The sequence below is a fragment of the Colias croceus genome, chromosome 3 (genome assembly GCF_905220415.1).
Source record: "Colias croceus chromosome 3, ilColCroc2.1".
NCBI classification, from domain to species: Eukaryota; Metazoa; Arthropoda; class Insecta; order Lepidoptera; family Pieridae; genus Colias; species Colias croceus.
The window spans coordinates 5,890,308-5,908,795 of NC_059539.1; the positions used below are offsets into that span (position 1 = coordinate 5,890,308).

An 18,488-nucleotide genomic window follows, 5' to 3' on the forward strand; every position below is an offset into this window, starting at 1 on the left:
ATGCTAGTATTGAAGCTGTTTTCATTCATTGCGGTTTTGTCGTCTGCACCTAATATAATATAATATTTTGTAATGTATGTATAGAATATAGATAATAAAAGATTTTGTATTCATTGTTAAGCATTTATTGAACATCAATGTGTTACAGAATAATTTAATAAATGTTATGTGCCCTTACATATTTATTATAAATTCATGAATCAATTTAAGAACTCGATATTTTAGAAATAGCAAATTCGCGAGCAATTTTAATTGCTTCATTAAGACACGAAGAATTATTTCCTGAGGCTTGAGCTGATTCTGCTTTGCCTCCACCTTTGCCATTCATAATTCCTACAACAGATTGTACCCATTCCGAAGCAAGTAATCCCTTTTCCACTAAGCCTTTAGGCACTGCTGCTAAGCAATATATTTTATTACACTCGTCATCTACTGAAAAGAATATTGCTGCGGAGTTTGGAAGCAATTGTTTTACTTGTTTTAAAGCACCATCTAGAGCCTTGGTATTTCCATAAGCTTTTAATTCTTCTACAATCACTTCAGACGACTTTTCGTTTAAACATATTTCTTTCGCTTTTTCAATTACAAGATTAATTGTAGCGGCTTTTGCAAGACGTTCTTTATCATCGAGTTGCTTTTTCAAATTTTTAAGCATCGTTCTTAACTCTTCTTTTTTCCAATATGCTATCTGTGCTTGTGAAATTTCATTTGTAAGCTCTACTATTTTTTTCACGGTTTCCTTCTGGTTGAGATTGTCACCCTGATCCTTAATGTAATTAGTTATATTATTAACTTCATTTTCCAAAATACTCATTTTGTTAATAGCTTTTACTGCTTCTGGTCCTGTCAAAGCTACAATACGACGGATACCTTTCGCTATACCTTCTTCGCTTACGATAACATAATCTCCGATATGTCCTGTTTGGTGTAAATGGGATCCACCACAAAACTCCACAGAGGTTTCGAACCCATTGGGACCTTCGGGATTATTTTCCAATTCTTCAACAGGTATTCCCACGGACACTACGCGAACTGGATCTGGGTATTGTTCATCAAACATTGCTCTTAGACCATTAATTTTTTTGGCCTCACTTAAACTAGTGTACTTAGCATACACACGTTTATTATCGTTAATGATGTTTTTAATTTGATCTTCGGTGTCTTTTATTTGTTTTGTAGTCATAGGACCTTTATTCGTGAAATCAAATCTAAGGCGATCAGGCATTACTAAAGATCCGCGTTGATCAGCATCGTTTCCGAGAACTTTTCTTAGAACATTGTTTAAAATATGAGTTCCAGTGTGATTGTTCATAACCAGTCTTCGTCTTTCGGTATCAATGTTAAGAGACAAAGTGTCACCAACTTTGAGTAATCCTTCTACTTTTCCAATATGCAAAACATAGCCACCTTTAACCTGAACATTTTTAACAGTAAATTCCACACTCTCGTCGTCTACTTTGACCATAAACCCTTCATCAAAGATCTGGCCTCCCTGCTCTGCATAGAAACTTGTGCGATCCAAAATGATTCCACATTCATCACCAGAAACAACTTGATCAACAAATTGTTTATTCTTTCTTAAAGCTAAAACTGTACCTTTGCAGGTTTTAAATTCATACTTCGCATCTTTATCAGCAGCTGATGGAATATAGTCGTATTTTGGGGAATCATCTGTAGTTGGAACACCAGTGTCTTTTAAATGACTTATAGCATGTATATCCAAAGCCAACAAATCTTCTTGGCCCGCGGCTTTTCCTTGTGATGATAATTGCGACTCTTTTTTTGCCTTTTCATATGCTTCCATATCAATTGTTAAACCTCTCTCTTCACACATTAAATACGTTAAATCGATTGGAAATCCATATGTATCATACATCCGCCAAGCCACATCACCAGGGATGACCTTTGAATCATTCAATTTTTCTATTGTTCTATTAAGTAAATTTCGCCCACGCGTAAGTGTTTTCAAAAATTGCAATTCTTCCTCATTTATTATTTGAATAATTGACTCGGGGTCTTTTCGTATTTCCGGGAATACATCCCCTAATATCTCTACTACAGTATTTACCAATGTTGCAAAGAAACCTGGTTTTGCATTTAATTTCTCAGAAGCATAACGAACTGCTCGTCTTAAAATTCTTCGTAAAACATAACCTCTGCCAGTATTATCTGGACATCCGCCATCTGACAAAGCAATAGTCAGAGTCCTAGCATGATCAGCTAACACTCTGTATGCCATGTCTATTCCATCTGTATCATCAGCTCCCACTTTTCCTGAATAGGGTCTTACTTTTGTCCCAATTTCAATAGCTTTGAATAAAGGCACAAATAAATCAGTGTCATAATTTGCACTTTTATTTTGGATAACAGAAACTAAACGTTCAAGGCCAAGACCACAGTCAATATGTTTTTTGGGTAATAATTTTAATGATCCATCAGTTTCTCTATTAAATTGAATAAACACTAAATTCCAAATTTCAAGTACATCTGGATCATCCATATTAACCAGGTGAGCTGCTTCTCGTCCACCAATTCTATCATAATGTAGTTCTGAACAGGGACCACATGGTCCAGTTTCCCCCATCTCCCAAAAGTTATCCTTCATACTTCCTGGGATTACATGAGATTCAGGAAGACCTAAATTCAACCAAAGATTTTTACACTCCAAATCTGGTTCTAACCCTGAAGCTTTATCACCACCGAAATATGTGACATACAACCTGTCTGCTGGTATCTTATAAACTTGAGTAAGAAGTTCCCATGCCCAGGCACATACTTCTTTCTTAAAGTAATCACCAAATGACCAATTCCCCATCATTTCAAAAAATGTGTGATGGTAAACATCCTTTCCAACATCATCTAAGTCATTATGTTTACCACCAGCTCTAATACATTTTTGTGTATTAACAACTCTCACATATTGAGCCATGTCAGAGTTTGGATCAATTGAACCCAAAAATATTGGCTTAAATTGATTCATTCCCGCGTTTGCAAAGAGCAAAGTGGGATCATCAAGTGGAATTGTGGATGATGAATGGACATATTTATGACTTTTGCTAATGAAGAAATCAATGTATGTTTGACGAATTTCCTTGCCTGTCATAGAAGTATCCATGGCTGTGGTTTACCTGCAAAAAATAACATAGTATTCACAAGTAGTATTTTAAGTCAAAATGGGAGTTAAAATACTATAAAGTAAATATTATATCTTATGTAAAATAAATCCATTGTGAAATAGTCAATTGTTAGACAGAATGATATGACTCATCATTAAGAAGTTTATTCATATGAGTTGCTACTTTTATTACATAATGTGCATATGAGAATCTTATACTTTCATTTTATTTTCCTTTTGAACATAAGTAATGTAGGTAAGGGTAGAAGACCAAGTTAAAAATTCCTATCACAATTTGTATTGTTGTTTTTTTATTTGTCATCGAAAATATCTAGTTAATTTTTTAAATGTTGATGAATTGGCTTTGATTGAATTTGTAGCTGAGGCCAGTTTCATTATGTTCTGAATATTACCACAAAATCGGCCTCTGTTTGTGCTTCTTAAAAGTAGACATATGGGATCTTTCATTTGGAAGATGTATAATGCAAATATGTATACCTACATATAATAAATAAGTATGTGTACAAATACTATGAATAAGTTTATAAAATAATATAAAATGTAAAACATTATATGTATTACTATTTTTTAATACATATGATCAACTTCTATGTAATAAACATTAGAATGTATAAGAAAGGTTGACCCTAATATACAATCATAAGATTAATGAATAAGTAGGTATGAACTTTAAAACTAAGATATTACATCAGTTATTGATAAATACACTAATTATAATATTTACTAAATGTTATTATGACATACATTCATAAATAAAATCTTTTGTTATAGTATGCAATTCAAATAGGAAAATACCATATGTTTTGAATAAATGTACAAGTAGATTTATATTAAAAGTTAAGAATAAAATTATCTTGTAGGTTACCTTATTTTATAAAAAGATTATTTGTACAGTTTAGATATTTTGAACAAAATTGGCTCCACGTATATGTACACGACAACACAATAATCACGTACAGCTACAGAGAAAGAACAACGAAGTACCTGAATGTGGTGAGCGGTAACTGGTACTTGGTATAAAGTAAATGAAAGTACCTACAGCGGCCTGCGGCAATGCAACAACGTCTACACCGCTGATCAAAACTGACGTCTGACAGTGACAAATGACAATTGAAGCATTGGGTGCAACAAGGGCGTATATTGTAAAATAGAGTTTCGAGAAAAATTATAATGAAAGTTGTAATGCCTTACATTATTTTAATACTTATAATTTGACTTAAATTTACTGTATAATTTCTTAGTCCCATGATTTAGCAAAAAGATTAAGGTATTATGACTATTTTAAAACAATCAGAAATATCATAAAATCAATTTTTTTTAACTTGTGTTATCCGCCCTTGTTGCACCCAACTGGTAAAACAGATAGGACGTTAATTTTGCTATTGATTTTTAAAGAAAATAAAATAAGAAATGTAAGTTAATGTGTATTTATTACAATCACCGTTCAAATATTCAACTTAATCATTTTTTTCTGACTTTCGTGTTTTTAATCAGATTCATCAAAATGGACTTTGGACTATTCTTAACCGTTTTTCCGAGATTTTTAGTAGCGACAGTAATAACTTTCTGCAAATGTTTATCTTTAATCCGTCTACTGTTAAAAAGTATTTCCATTATCTCGTTTCAACTTATCAGGCCCAACATTTTCTCTCAACTTCAACACTTTTTCTAAACACGACATTATGAGGGTATCTTGCTGCGCTTTGTCACCTATGTTCCAAAAGTTACAAAAAAATCTTCTCTGTTCATTTTTTTGGAACAACACGTGGTAATATGTTTAAAAACTTTTTTAGGTATCTTCTTTCCTTGAGCTGATATATATTCTTCACATAAACTTCTCTAACTTTCGCACGTTTTTTTTCCACATGTTTTCATTCTTCACCTTCTTTCTTCCCCTTTTTTTGAGGGGCTCATGTCATCATCTGATCTTAAGTCACTTGAATCACTCGTTTCAATCATTTTTTACACAATAAGTTTTTACAAACTGCAGACAGGTCGTAAAGTGTTCGAATTTAAACGCACTTTTGATATCTATGCAACAAGGGCGTGGTGCCACCTTTGACATTATTGATTCTCACGCCATCAAAAAGCGGCTGATCTAAACTAGTTTTTGGGATACAAAACTAGATGGCTCTGTGCATGTTTTGATGTAATAACATCAAAACGGACTTTGGGTACCTACCGAACGCCCTTGTTGCTCCCAATGCTTCAATTGACGTATTCATAGATGTATTGACGTATTCATAGATATAATTATCCATACTTCCGTATTTAATTATTAATATTATAACACTGACCTCTTTAACTATACGCTGGACAGGCTACTGCTGTCATTTTTTGTGCCTATTTGAAAATCGCCATTTTGGCGCTGACGGCAACGGTGAGGCCTGTGGGTGAGGCCAGTGAGGGGGAATGGAACTAATACTTGTGATGTAAAATCAATGTAAAACAAATGGTTTATTATCGATAAAAACTTTTCTGATATCAACTACAATGATAGAAATATTACCGACACTATTTTTGATTCAGACTCAGATTATCCAGAGGTTAAACCTGTGTAAACAAAACGAAGCGACGAAATTTGTAATCTTATTAGTTCTCAGAACTTTCACCGGGGGCGCTTTGAATCGGCACAGCAAATAGCTGTCATTTTGTATGGGATAGCCAGTCCAGCGTATAGTTATAGAGGTCAGTGTATTATAATTATTAATACTACATATTATAAATGCGAAAGTAACTCTGTCTGTCTGTCTGTTACTCAATCACGCCTAAACTATTGAACCAATTTTCATGAAATTTGGTATGGAGATATTTTGATACCCGAGAAAGGACGTAGGCTACTTTTTACCCCGGGAAAATGACGCATTCCCGGAAATCCCACAGGAACGGAAACTATGCTGGTTTTTCTTTGACTGCGCGGGCGAAGCCACGGGCAGAAACCTAGTATTATATAAATTGTCCAATATACGGATGACAGTCCTCAACAAAAAGTAGGTACGAATCTTCTATGTTCTTATAGACGAAAATAATCTCCAATAATGGACGGGGCGCGCGCTTTGATTATATATTTAGAGGGAAACAAGTAATTCGAATTTTTTCCTGGATTCGATTATTTCCTGATACATTTAATTGGTTTCTTTCAAGTTACGAAAATTCTTGATAAGAAGTTAAACACCAATATGAATAAATTTTAAAGATTTTTGCCTTGTTAAAGTTTTGACTTGGATCAAAAACTGGCAAACAAGCCAGAGAAACTAGTTTAAAATAAATATAATCTAGTCTAGTATATATAAATCTCGTGTCACAATGTTTGTCTTCAATGGACTCCTAAACCACATAACCGATTATAATAAAATTCGCACACCATGTGCAGTTCGATCCAACTTGAGAGATAGGATAGGTTTTATCCCGGAAATCCTACGGGAAAGGGAACTATGCGGGGTTTTCTATGAAAACGCGGGCGAAGCCGCGGGCGGAAAGCTAGTATTAAATATATTATAAATCTCGTGTCACAATGTTTGTCCTCAATGGACTCCTAAACCACTTAAACCGATTATAATGAAATTCACACACAATGTGCAGTTCGATCCAACTTGAGACTGATAGGAAATTTTAAATCTCAAATCGTCAAGAGAAAGCGGGCGAAGCCGCGGGCGGTAAGCTAGTAATATTATAATTATATGTTACACATACCTACCTAAACTATAGATCTAATTTTATGCATGTAACTTGGCACTAGCAAGTGGCAACATATCACTATAAAACGTCAAAACTCAAAGTCATTGTCATCAGCTGTAGATGACCAATGAATAAGGAATCACATGGAAGTGACATACCTACAAAAAAAGTGTGGCCGGCGCCATATTGCTTGTAACAAAACATGGCGGTGTTTAGTGCCGAGAATATATCGATAAACATTATTATGTTTATCGATATAAAAATAATATTAATATATTTTTTTTGAAGTTATACTTCTTTTGGCGCGTAACTTGTAACGCGTGTACATAAACACACACTCTTTTTTATTTATTTTAACTTTATTGTACAAAACATAGAAGTAAAATTACAAATGGAAAAAATGACAATGCCAATTAATAAAATTAAGTATGACGATGGCTGCTCGTGACGGTAACACCTATACAGGGTTACTTGTAAAACACCAGCAACCTCGCCGGACAAGATAGCTAACCCTGTATAATTTGATAAATCCAGTTCAATTTTGACTTCGATATAAGGATTACGGTAGACTTACAATTTGGTAATTTCAGTTTTGAGGAATGTAATATAATGAAACAACATAATATATACTAATATAGGTATATAATAGTATTTTATTACGATGAACAACACAATATACAGTAATTGTATTTATTTATTTATAAATAATAGACAAAAAAAAACAATAATATATAATAATAGAGAAAATTATAGAGCTAAACTATTTTGTGTAGCCTGGAATGCACTCAGATACACTCTGTTCATTTTTGAGTTCGGGATTTGAGGCTCAACTGGTACCTGGAAATGAAATGTCACAGTTTACATTAACTAGCATTGTTCACTTTACATTTAAACTAAAATGCAATACATTTTAATTAAAAGGGCAATGCTGATGGTTTGAAATTAATATCAACATTAGGGCTTACAATAGCGGAACTTGAATTTATATTTTTGGTTTTATGGCATTGAAATGCTTTATAAATATAAATTTATAAAGAATAGAAAAATAACTTAAAACACCCCATGTATTTAAAGTAAATTGCACTTTCCCTCAGTCAATAACATTTCAACAACCAAATATCACCCAAGTTTGTACTCAAAAAATCATATAAAACCATCTCAGTTTGTTCACAGGCCTCCTTCAAAATAGGAGAAACGTTAGATTATAAATGACAGCCCTAAATCTAAATAAAAAGACCAAAAGTAAATTGGAAGACATCACGTGTCTACAGATAAAAACCTCACCCTGTGTGAATGCAGCGGCAGACATACTGGTATAGCATCATCGTGCAGACTAATCACATCCATTGTTCTATTGAAAGCACTTTCGGGGAAATGTAGGGAACATACTATGATATTATATCCTTTACATTTGGCTTGATATTTTCATTTTCAATTGCTTCTAACCATTCTCCTTTTCTATTTTCACTTCTTGGTAACCTTCAAAAAATGAATTTTTAGGTTATTATAATTTTAGTCCTGACCTGACTTATTTATAAATACATTTTTAAAGTACCTACTATAAAAGCGATTAATCTTACTTAAGTTAAAATTCATAATAGGTAAATTTAAGTGTTTTATTTTTCCTTCTGCTGCTCTTGGCAAAATTAATTTGTTATTTTGGAAGTGTATTCACCAAAGCAACTATTCTTAAGATTAATGACACAGCCTTGGGAGACGCACGTCTTCATCGAACATTTTGCTGATGTCGATATTATAAGTCATCACTAGCACCCAAATTCATTATTTTACTAGAACGAAAATATACAAAATAAAGCTATATTTGGTAACAATTTTACACTGAACATAGTCTGTGAATACTCCTCAATTCAATATACATGAAAATAAGTAAATCAGCAAAGTAATAACTAATATTTCAGTCAAAACGTATACATACCGGTGCAAAGACAAACTTTTCTAGTTTTTATTCTTTCCGGAGCCACATCCCACAATACTGCGCTTTGGTATTATGCCACTATTTGTCCTTGACCACTCTATATGTTTTAGACACAAATGTTTGTCACAATCACAAAAATATTCAATATTTTTCAATGTTTACTACGGAGCAATGACAGAGCATGTACATCATATTAACGAGAACATAAAATGGCGCCCGGCCACAGTAGGTATTTGAGCTAACTTCAAATGTCAAACGGTATAGAATTAGCACTGACTGACGTATAGTCATATATTTTCACTTAGCAGAATATTCATTAGTTAGAAAGAGACAGTATTCGTTTTATTATTTCGGTATCGAAATGCATGATATTTGTATAATCAGTTGTTTGTATAGAACATTATGCCCTGTCCATAGGATTCCTTAGTCATTGTAGATGACGGATGTCAGCAAAGAGTCTGACAGTCCAATATACATAGTAGTCTTTGTGACAGTCTAGCTGAAACTTGAGATGTACTCCTAAGTTTTTTTAACTAAAACAATTTATGTATATACTTTGATAAATAATTGTCACATTTATCGTTTCAAGTGTGCAGAATCTTAAAATGAATTTGTCTTTCTTTGTAAGAGTATTTAAAAATAACCTTAAAGTAACTTTAAAACAGAAAAGTTACTACTGTAGTGGTGTATCGAAAATTACTGATTTAAGTATTCAAAATAATTCTGTATTGAATACCTGCTCCGATGATTTATCCGAACTTGCACCGAATCATCCGGTATCATTTAATTTGGCTGCGTATGTGAATAATTCCGAGTTATTGCAGAACCTCGTTCATTTGAATGTAAATTTAGCCAAAATTGAGAAGAAACCATTTATTGTGAAAAAAATATTGAAATTAAACTTTGACAGAGATGTTAAAAAACATATATTTTTCTTGAAAGATTATGTGAATGCAGAATGTATTGGTGAATTTATAACCAAAAATCCATTAATTCTCTGTGAATCCATAGAAGACTTAGAAGTGCGAATTAACTACTTGCAATCTAAATATTTTAATTTACAGCAGATTAAACATATTATTAGCAAAAATCCTTTCTGGTTAATGTATAGGTAAGTTTATTGGTGAACATACATGTAAATTTATAATAGCTGTACCCTGTGGTTTTACCTGCATTGCTCCGCTCCTATTAGTGTAATTATATATAGCCTTCTTCGATAAATGGACTATCCAACAGTAATTTTTTTTCAAATTGGACCTGTGATTTCTGCAATTTGAGCTTTCAGCCAAACAACAAACTCTTTAACTAATGCTTCACAGTATTATGATACTACTAAAAATTGAAACAATTTATGGTATTTTAATGATATTAATAGGATTAATTACAACATATAAATATGTTTTTCAGTATTTTGAATAATATTTATATATATGGAGTTTAGCCCGGCAATACATACAGACAAAAATTCTAAAAATTATATTTTTGGCTTTAAGAAGTATTGATGTTGAAGTATTATTAAAAAAAAATATTCAATGTATATACAGTAGAACATGTAGAATTTGTATGTTTTTGTAATTGTAGTCATCTTAAATATATTTGAGTTTCTGTTATCCCTTGAACACCTAAATAATTGATATATTCTCTTAATTTTTCAGCACAATTAGAATAGATAAAAGATTAGGTTTCTTTCAAAGTAGCTTTGGTTTGACTGGGAGAGAAGTAAGAGAACTAGCCACAAAACAACCCAGATTGATAACATATAATTTACATCACATCAGAACAAATACTTTTGTCATAAAAGAGGAAATGGGCTTTACTGAAGAGGAGACAAAAACAATTATTTTGAATAAACCAAAACTGTTTATGTTGAGTAAGTGATGATTACTTTTATAGATTTTTACTCATTTTCCATTCCATATTTTTGTAAAAAAAATAATGAATTCATATTTTTTTTTCAGATCAGAGATCATTACTAGAAAGGTTTAATTATATACACAATACAATAGAAATTCCACATGAAATCATCATAAAAAATCTTAATGTATTAGAATATAGGAACTTTATTGTCAAACAGCGACATTTATTTTTAAAGAAATTAGGAAGAGCACAATATAATCCAACACAAGAAAATTATATACCAATTACAGCTCTGTGTGTCGATACAGATGTAGAATTTTGTAAAAAATATGCAAAAAGTAATGTAGATGATTTTAATACATTCTTAAAAACATTATAATTTATCCAGCCTTGCCTAACATAATTTTATTTTGGAAAGCATTAAGAGAGTGGTATAGAAGTGAATCAAAAATACCAGCCAGTGTGAATACTCCTCCAACAATTGCACATACATTAGTTGCAAAGTGTCCAAGTGATCTGTGAAAAAAATATATAATATTATGAATATAATATAATAAAGGCAAACTTAAAAAATATAATTTGAATAATTTATTTACCTTTCCTTTTCTGTATACTTCACCATTAAGGGCGATAGTTCATAACTGAAAAATGCTCCTGGCATACCAGAGTCTGAATTTACATTAGAGACAGATTTTTGGTGCCTAGTAACTGAGAACTGATTTGTATGCAAGACTTGGTTGTCAAGTGAAACATACATTGTTGGTACTATTTTAATGTAATATTGAAACATAACAGCACCTGAAATAAACCAAAAATGTAACATGTTACCAGAAATGTGTTATAATTAGTATTTGTATACAACTCCTAGGAAATGTATACATTTCAAGTGTTGTACGAAAAAATGTATTTTTTATCTATGTAAAATAAATAAATAACATTGTTTACGTGTTTGTTTCTGAATCTCAAAATAATCATCAAAATTCATAAAGTTTACTTTTGGAAGAACCCAATAACAATTATTTTTATTTATTATTGCATATCATGTGAGAGTGTGTATATCCCTTAATTGGATTCTGGCACTTGTCGGCCGCTACCGCGGTACACTCGCTCAGCTCTTTAGAAAATACTTGGCAATTTATTGATTGCCTTGGATATGTGTCCAATATATTTATTTCCCACACCTCCGAGCGATTTTAGAAATTAAATACGGATTCAATCCGGAAACATAATATTATACACACTTTGTTTTTTTTATTCGCAATATTTTTTTTAAGGTTTAAGGTTTAAAGACATTTATTCCCATTAAGACATAAAGTCACTTACATGAGAAACTTAAATTTTAAACATAGGTATTTATAAAAAATATCATTCGTTAGATAAAAATTTAGAGTAAGTTACATACTATAAACATAAGTTTAGGTTAGGTACTCATTCATTGCATTCAAAGTTTGAGCGTGTGGTCTTCCAGGATGTGTTTCGCTAATTGTTTTTTGAATACAATGAATGAGTTTACACTTTTTAATTTGCTTGGCAATCCGTTATAGAAACGTGCTCCTTCGTATGTTGCCGTTCGCCTTCCATAATTCGTTCGGATCTTCGGGAGGGCAAGATAGCTAGCTCGTCTATTAGGATAGTGGCGATTTGATGTTGAGAATATTATATTTGTATTTATGTTTTTATGTAGCGCTTTGTGGATGAACATACACGTATTATAAAAGTATAATTGTTTTAAATTCATTATTTTAGTATCGTCGTAGATTTTATTTGTAGAAGTTAAAAAAGGATATTTAAAAATGGTTTTAATAATTTTATTTTGTAAAATTTGTAGTGGCGCTAATTTATTTTTGTAAGCGCTACCCCATACTTCTATTAAATACATTAGGTGAGGTTTGACTAACGTGTTGTAGATGGTGTGGCGTAATTTATGAGGAATGCAAGAAGTGATATTACGCAGAGATCTAAGAAGTGCTGATAATTTATTTTTTAGGTGGTCGATGTGATAATTCCATTTTAGAGAGCTGTCGATTCGCAAACCTAGGTATTTCTCGTGGGTTTTATGTTCTAATACAACACCATTAATTTTAAGTGGAGCGTGTGGTGGAATAATTTTGTTCTGAGCTTTGAATTTAATATAACACGTTTTAGATATATTTATTGTTAGTAGATTGTATTGAAACCATTTATTTAATTTATTTAAATCATTTTGTGCTTGCTTTATCATGTCATGTATAGAGGGACCAAAATAAAACAGACAGGTGTCATCCGCATAAAGTGTTAGATGACCATTTAGTTTTAAATCTTGTAAATTATTAATATAAATTAAAAAAAGCAATGGGCCTAAAATCGAACCTTGTGGTATGCCACACGTAATTGGTAAGGGAATGCTATTGTAGTTATCTATTTTAACGATTTGTGATCGATTTTTTAAATATGATTTCAGCATGTCTAGTGCTTTACCAGTAATGTTAATGGATGCTAATTTCTTTATTAAAAGTTCGTGAGAAACGGTATCGAAGGCCTTTTGTAGGTCAATAAATACTCCCAAAACTAAATTTTTTGCGTCAATGTTCTGTTTTATTTTAGTAGTCAGGTCTATAGTCGCTGACAGAGTGTTACTTTTTGGCTTAAAACCGTATTGACGCACTGAAATAAAATTAAATGAGTCTAAATATTTTTCTAATCTCGTGTGTAAAATTTTCTCTAATATTTTTGACAACACTGGCAACACCGAAATTGGCCTATAGTTACCAGGTTCAAATTTTGAACCACTCTTATAGATAGGAGTTACCTTCGCTATTTTCAACGAATCCGGAAAACGTCCTTGACTTATAGCTTGGTTGAAACAATCGCTTAAGGTATGATTTAATTTTTCTTTAATGCATTTAATTGCTTTTGTGGTAATACCATCAAGACCTGTACTACAGTTTGAATTAAGGTTATTTATAATTTTTAAAATTTCATTAGGTGTACAGGGATCAAAAGTGGATAATTCGTACTTTTTTGATGGTGATTTAGGTAAGGTTGAGGAAGAGTTGGTTTGATATTGTAGGGGTATTAAATTTGCTAGACGAGATCCTATTGTAGAAAAATATTGATTAAATATCTGGCATATTTCATTTGGCTCGGTAATATATTCAGAATTTATAAGTAATTTAGTAGGTAAAGTACATTTTACAGTTTTGTTATTAGCTAATTTATTTACTAAAGTCCATAATTTCTTGGGTTTTTTTATATTCCTTGTAAATTCTTGGTAATAGTAAGAATCTTTTGTGTCTTGAATAAATTTTTTTACCTTTATTTTTTGAGTGTTAAATTTTATTTGAAGGTTTTTATTTTTAGGGTTGTTTTTTAGTTGAGACCATAATAAATTTCTTTCGTTAATTTCTGTTAAAATTGCTTTGTTTATCCAGTCTTTTCGGGGCAGATTTAGAAATTTAGTTTTAGTAATCTTACTTTTATCTATAATAGATTTAATTTTATTTTCTAATATTGTATAATCTTTGTTTATTTCAGTATCAACTATGGAGTCAGACAGGGATGATAATCTTTCGTAATTAATTGCTTTATATTGAGTTTTAACACTTTTTGGGGGTAAATATTTTTTTAATTCTACGTATATGTGCTTATGGTCGGAAATACATGAGTTTATTATTGCGAAATGAAAATTATCATTTTGAAGGTTCGTACTTACATGGTCAATGATAGATTTTTTTGAGGAGTCTCTTGTGCTGTATTTTTTAGTTAGTTTATTGAGTAATATATGTCCATTACACTTAAGAGTATATTTGTATAGTTTGGTATTTTTATCTTTTGTTAACAAGTCGATATTAAAATCTCCAAAAATAATAGCTCTGTGCCTTTGTTGTAATTGCGATTCATACACTTCAAGGAATTTTTGACAGTTAGTATAGCCCGGTTTATAGATAACGCCTACATCAATTTTACATCGTTCTAAACTTATCCATAAGTAATTGTTCCCTTCCTCGTATCGTGATTCAATAAGATTGTGTTTTAAATCGTTGTGGATGTATGCTGAGACTCCACCTCCTCTTGCGTCAGTCCGGTAGTTAAAATAATGTGTGTAATTATCAATATTTAATTCTGAAGCTTGCGCATCAGAATTTATCCAAGTTTCAGTAATTAGAATTACGTGGATAGGTTTTATTAATGAGCTCAGGATACATTTTACTTCATCTAGTTTACCTTTTTTTCTTATGCTTCGCGCATTGAAGTATATAAATCTAAGCCTGGATCGGGAGAGTTGCAAATTTTCATAGCTGTCTAGTATTTCGTAGGAGTTGATATTTTGGTTGTTTGTCTTTAAATTTATTTCTAGTTTTTTGACATAATTTTCTTTATAGTAGGCATTCCGTTAACGTATTTTATTGTGAGATCTGTTTCTCCTTCACCAATGCGACGGTTTAGTTCATCCTGTAAACTTTTAAGATATTTTTCCTGAGCTGGCGTTTGATCACTAAAAGCTTTAATATTGTTGGGTAGTTTATTTTTGTTACGTAGGATTATTTTAGCAGATTCAATTGTGTCATAGCAAACCTTTATTCTACGATTTTTCCCCGGTGAATACTTGCCAATTCTATATATCTTTACTGGCTTCGGTAGGTCTGAACTTATTAGCGAGGTAATTTTTAAAATTTCGTAGTTGTCTTTAGATATCCTCTCCTCTGAGTTATGATGAGATGTCGATTCTGGGAAACCAGCAAAAATTACATTTTTTTCGCGGCTTTTTCTGTCTCGTAGTTCCTTGATTAAGTGTTCATTTATATGTAGTTGATTTTTAGACGTAAAACCCTTTCCGGATTTTTTTTCTTACAAAATATATGCAATGCCCTACAAATAGACACATCTTCGTGCGGCCATATGCAAAAAAAACATAGACCTCGCCTTCAAATGTTTAGCTGTCAATTGTGAATTGTCATTTGTCACTCATCACTGACAGTTGGTGTACTATCAAGTATCATTATTCGTAATCGCGAAGTTTACTCAACTTTTGTCGATTTTTGCATTTATAATTAAATTTTAAGCAAGATGCCAGCCGTACCTGGTGGTATGTATCAAAACCAAGGCCCATCATGTTTTGACAAAATGAAAATGGGCTTCATGATTGGGTTCTGCGTTGGAATGGCAAGTGGTGGATTATTCGGAGGATTTACCGCATTAAGGTTAAGAACTTTCATTTTACATTTCATTTTGCAAAGTAAGTATTACTTTCATGCAAAAGTTTATTAAATATATTTTTACAATTTCAGGTATGGCGCTAGGGGAAGGGAATTGGTTCATTCTGTGGGTAAAGTGATGCTGCAAGGAGGGGGAACATTTGGTACATTTATGGCAATCGGAACAGGAATACGTTGCTGATATGCAAATTTTGTGATTGTACATAAACTAATTTCCTATTATCATTTATTGATTCATAAAGAAAAGCTCACGGAGAATAATTATTATAAGTGATGGTATATTGATTTGAAAATGAAACCCTTTGTGTTTTGAATACTAAGTGTTAACTTTTTTAGTCATTCTCGTTTAGGTAGTTATAGACTTACATAATAAATAGATATTATATAAGATGTGTTCATTTATATTTACTTTTTTTATTAATCATCTTAAGAACATCATAAGAATTACCTTCCTTTGCTAAGCCAGTTACTCCGTCTAAGGGTGCAGTATTGCCACTCTTAATATCTGAACCAAAGCTTAATCGTTTTATTATATGTGTAGTGTTAAACACTGATGATGAATAAGGTTGTACATCATGAACATGAATATGATTTATAGTGAAACTTTTTCCTGGTGCTATGTGGAAACTTCCTCCAACCTGCAATAAAATTGTTTATTCAATACATTAGAAGTTTTATCTGTTACTATTTACTACAGTCATGATATTTAAAACATATTACATGATTATTAAATTCTCATAGCTCCTAATTCAATTTGGCAAGCTTTTTTTTAATATTCAATCAGGTATTGGGTGAAAAATAAACAATCACGTTCATACAATCTTTAACATTTTTGTTTTACCTTGTTGTTATCAAGGCATGCAATTTATGGTGGCATATTAATAAAACTTTAAACTATAACACTAGATATCTCTGTTATAGATCATAATATTACTCAAGTATATTTTGGGATAACAGGCAATAAACTTAAATTACTTAAAAAACCCAATGTTGTTGACATTTGTTATAATTACCCGGTTAACTTCCATGTAGCCATATAATTGGCATCCCTCCTTCAAAGCCAGATTGACTTTTTCTATAGATTCATCATTCTTACATTGCTCAATTGTGGCCAAGTCAGGTAAAGCCCATCGTCTTATTTTATATGCTTCTTTAACTTCTTCACATGTATTACAACACCTTAAAGTGAGGAAACATTTAATTTAATTTGAAAAGTTAACATACTGAAAAATGCAAAATATATTATCTAAACTTACTGAGATTCATTGAAGGCGGCTCCATAACAACTACCACAAGTTACTTGAGCTATTTCTGAGGAGTTACTTTTAACCTAAAATGGAGTCTTCATTTTATTTTCAAATTAATTTTCTTTAGTAACAGATTATAAAGTTATATTATTTTATACTATTATTTTTTTTATATAGATTAATACATAATTATATATAAGGTTTCAAAATGATAACAATAAAACTGTAGAATACATAATACTTGAAAAAATGTACATACATAGGATGTTGAAATCACAATTTCTTCCTTTTTGGGTTCCTCTATTGGATTACCATTTAAATCTAATCTTCTTTTGTATATATTATGGTCCATTTGTAGATGTTGTTCACCAGATGAGTCCATTGCATCTAAGACTAGATCTTTATAAAAATATAATAATTAAGTTACCATGTATTGTGTATTTTTGAAACAGACATCACTAGCTTCAGTAACTTGAAAATATTATTTCATTGTTTATTAATAAAGAATAGAGTATATATTTTATACATTTACAGTAGATACATTAAGTACAGTTAGATACAATAAAATAATTGATTCATTGTTTTTATCCAGGATTGTACATCTACCCAACAGTCACAATAATAAAACATTTATAAAAATTAAAACTAAGTACTTACAATCACATGATATTCTAGGAACAATAATATCAAAATTAATTTTCATTTTGTGTCCTCTGGATGTGTCAACAAACAGTTCTTCAGATATATTTGGTGACATGTATGTATGTAACTCAGATAATATGAGCAGAAACATTACAGATCCGCCAATAAGTGATACTGGAAAGGGAAATTGTATTTTTAAATTATTATTTGTAATAGTAGAGATATTGAGAAATAAACATTGTTTGTTTTCAAAATTGCTACAATATATAAATTTTACTCCAATGGATCAAAATTAATAGAAACGACAACTAAACAAGAAATTGAGTAGTCTGTATTATTTCAAATTGAAGAAAAATACGCAAAATACGTACTTGTTGCACCTGTCGCTGTTTTTACTCTAAAGTCTTCTAGAGTTTTTGCATATGCATCAAACTGCTTAAACTTATTAATTAATTGTGAAGACATATTTTTAGCTAATATGAGATGAAATAATAGGTATATAGACGTCTATTTCACAGAGATATCGCTTAAGAATTAATGTTAAATCGATTTTTTCCTTAATTAAACTATTAAAAACACAATGCACTAGATTTTTACTGTCTGACGTTATTTTCACCTAAGCAAAGTTTCCCAGTCAATTATTTATAACTGGTTATATTGTTTAATGTTTTGCTATAAAATATATAATTTAGATTTATGTGAGAATTGAGATTTATACACAAAATTTATTTCTACCGAATTATATACCGGCCATGGAACTATAGATACCGGCTGACGTTAGCAGGAATTGATAAGTT

At 31.3% G+C, this 18,488-nt stretch overlaps 4 protein-coding genes and 1 long non-coding RNA gene across 7 annotated transcripts; 2 read left to right on the plus strand and 3 right to left on the minus strand.

The window, feature by feature from the left end:
• Positions 1-88: 88 nt before the first annotated feature.
• Positions 89-4,225, minus strand: LOC123706187 (alanine--tRNA ligase, cytoplasmic). Of its 2 annotated transcripts, none has more exons than XM_045655355.1 (2): positions 4,121-4,225; positions 89-3,128 (listed from the first exon to the last, which is right to left on the minus strand). In XM_045655355.1, exon 2 carries the CDS (start codon positions 3,113-3,115, stop codon positions 206-208), a length of 2,910 nt encoding a protein of 969 aa, XP_045511311.1. In that variant the 5' UTR covers positions 3,116-3,128; positions 4,121-4,225; the 3' UTR covers positions 89-205. The 2 variants fall into 2 exon arrangements, with proteins under 2 accessions (XP_045511311.1, XP_045511310.1); XM_045655354.1 differs by having other exon boundaries at positions 4,002-4,167.
• Positions 4,226-7,490: 3,265 nt separating this feature from the next.
• On the minus strand, positions 7,491-8,790 carry LOC123706193. 2 transcript variants are annotated; one of them, XR_006753380.1, is made up of 3 exons: positions 8,751-8,790; positions 8,099-8,293; positions 7,491-7,651 (listed from the first exon to the last, which is right to left on the minus strand). It is a non-coding gene; the product is annotated as an uncharacterized LOC123706193 (long non-coding RNA). The 2 variants fall into 2 exon arrangements; XR_006753379.1 differs by lacking the exon at positions 8,751-8,790 and adding an exon at positions 8,395-8,410.
• Positions 8,791-9,245: 455 nt separating this feature from the next.
• On the plus strand, positions 9,246-11,185 carry LOC123706191 (transcription termination factor 3, mitochondrial). The gene is made up of 3 exons (XM_045655359.1): positions 9,246-9,861; positions 10,406-10,620; positions 10,709-11,185. Exons 1-3 carry the CDS (start codon positions 9,356-9,358, stop codon positions 10,984-10,986), a joined length of 999 nt encoding a protein of 332 aa, XP_045511315.1. The 5' UTR covers positions 9,246-9,355; the 3' UTR covers positions 10,987-11,185.
• LOC123706190 (endoplasmic reticulum-Golgi intermediate compartment protein 3) lies at positions 10,947-18,462 on the minus strand. The gene is made up of 8 exons (XM_045655357.1): positions 18,063-18,462; positions 17,707-17,865; positions 17,309-17,448; positions 17,059-17,132; positions 16,816-16,981; positions 16,251-16,440; positions 11,204-11,405; positions 10,947-11,123 (listed from the first exon to the last, which is right to left on the minus strand). The coding sequence occupies exons 1-8, from the start codon at positions 18,154-18,156 to the stop codon at positions 10,988-10,990; spliced, it is 1,161 nt and encodes a 386-aa protein (XP_045511313.1). The 5' UTR covers positions 18,157-18,462; the 3' UTR covers positions 10,947-10,987.
• On the plus strand, positions 15,565-16,204 carry LOC123706192 (reactive oxygen species modulator 1). Its single transcript, XM_045655360.1, has 2 exons — positions 15,565-15,787; positions 15,875-16,204. The coding sequence occupies exons 1-2, from the start codon at positions 15,654-15,656 to the stop codon at positions 15,981-15,983; spliced, it is 243 nt and encodes an 80-aa protein (XP_045511316.1). The 5' UTR covers positions 15,565-15,653; the 3' UTR covers positions 15,984-16,204.
• Positions 18,463-18,488: the final 26 nt, after the last annotated feature.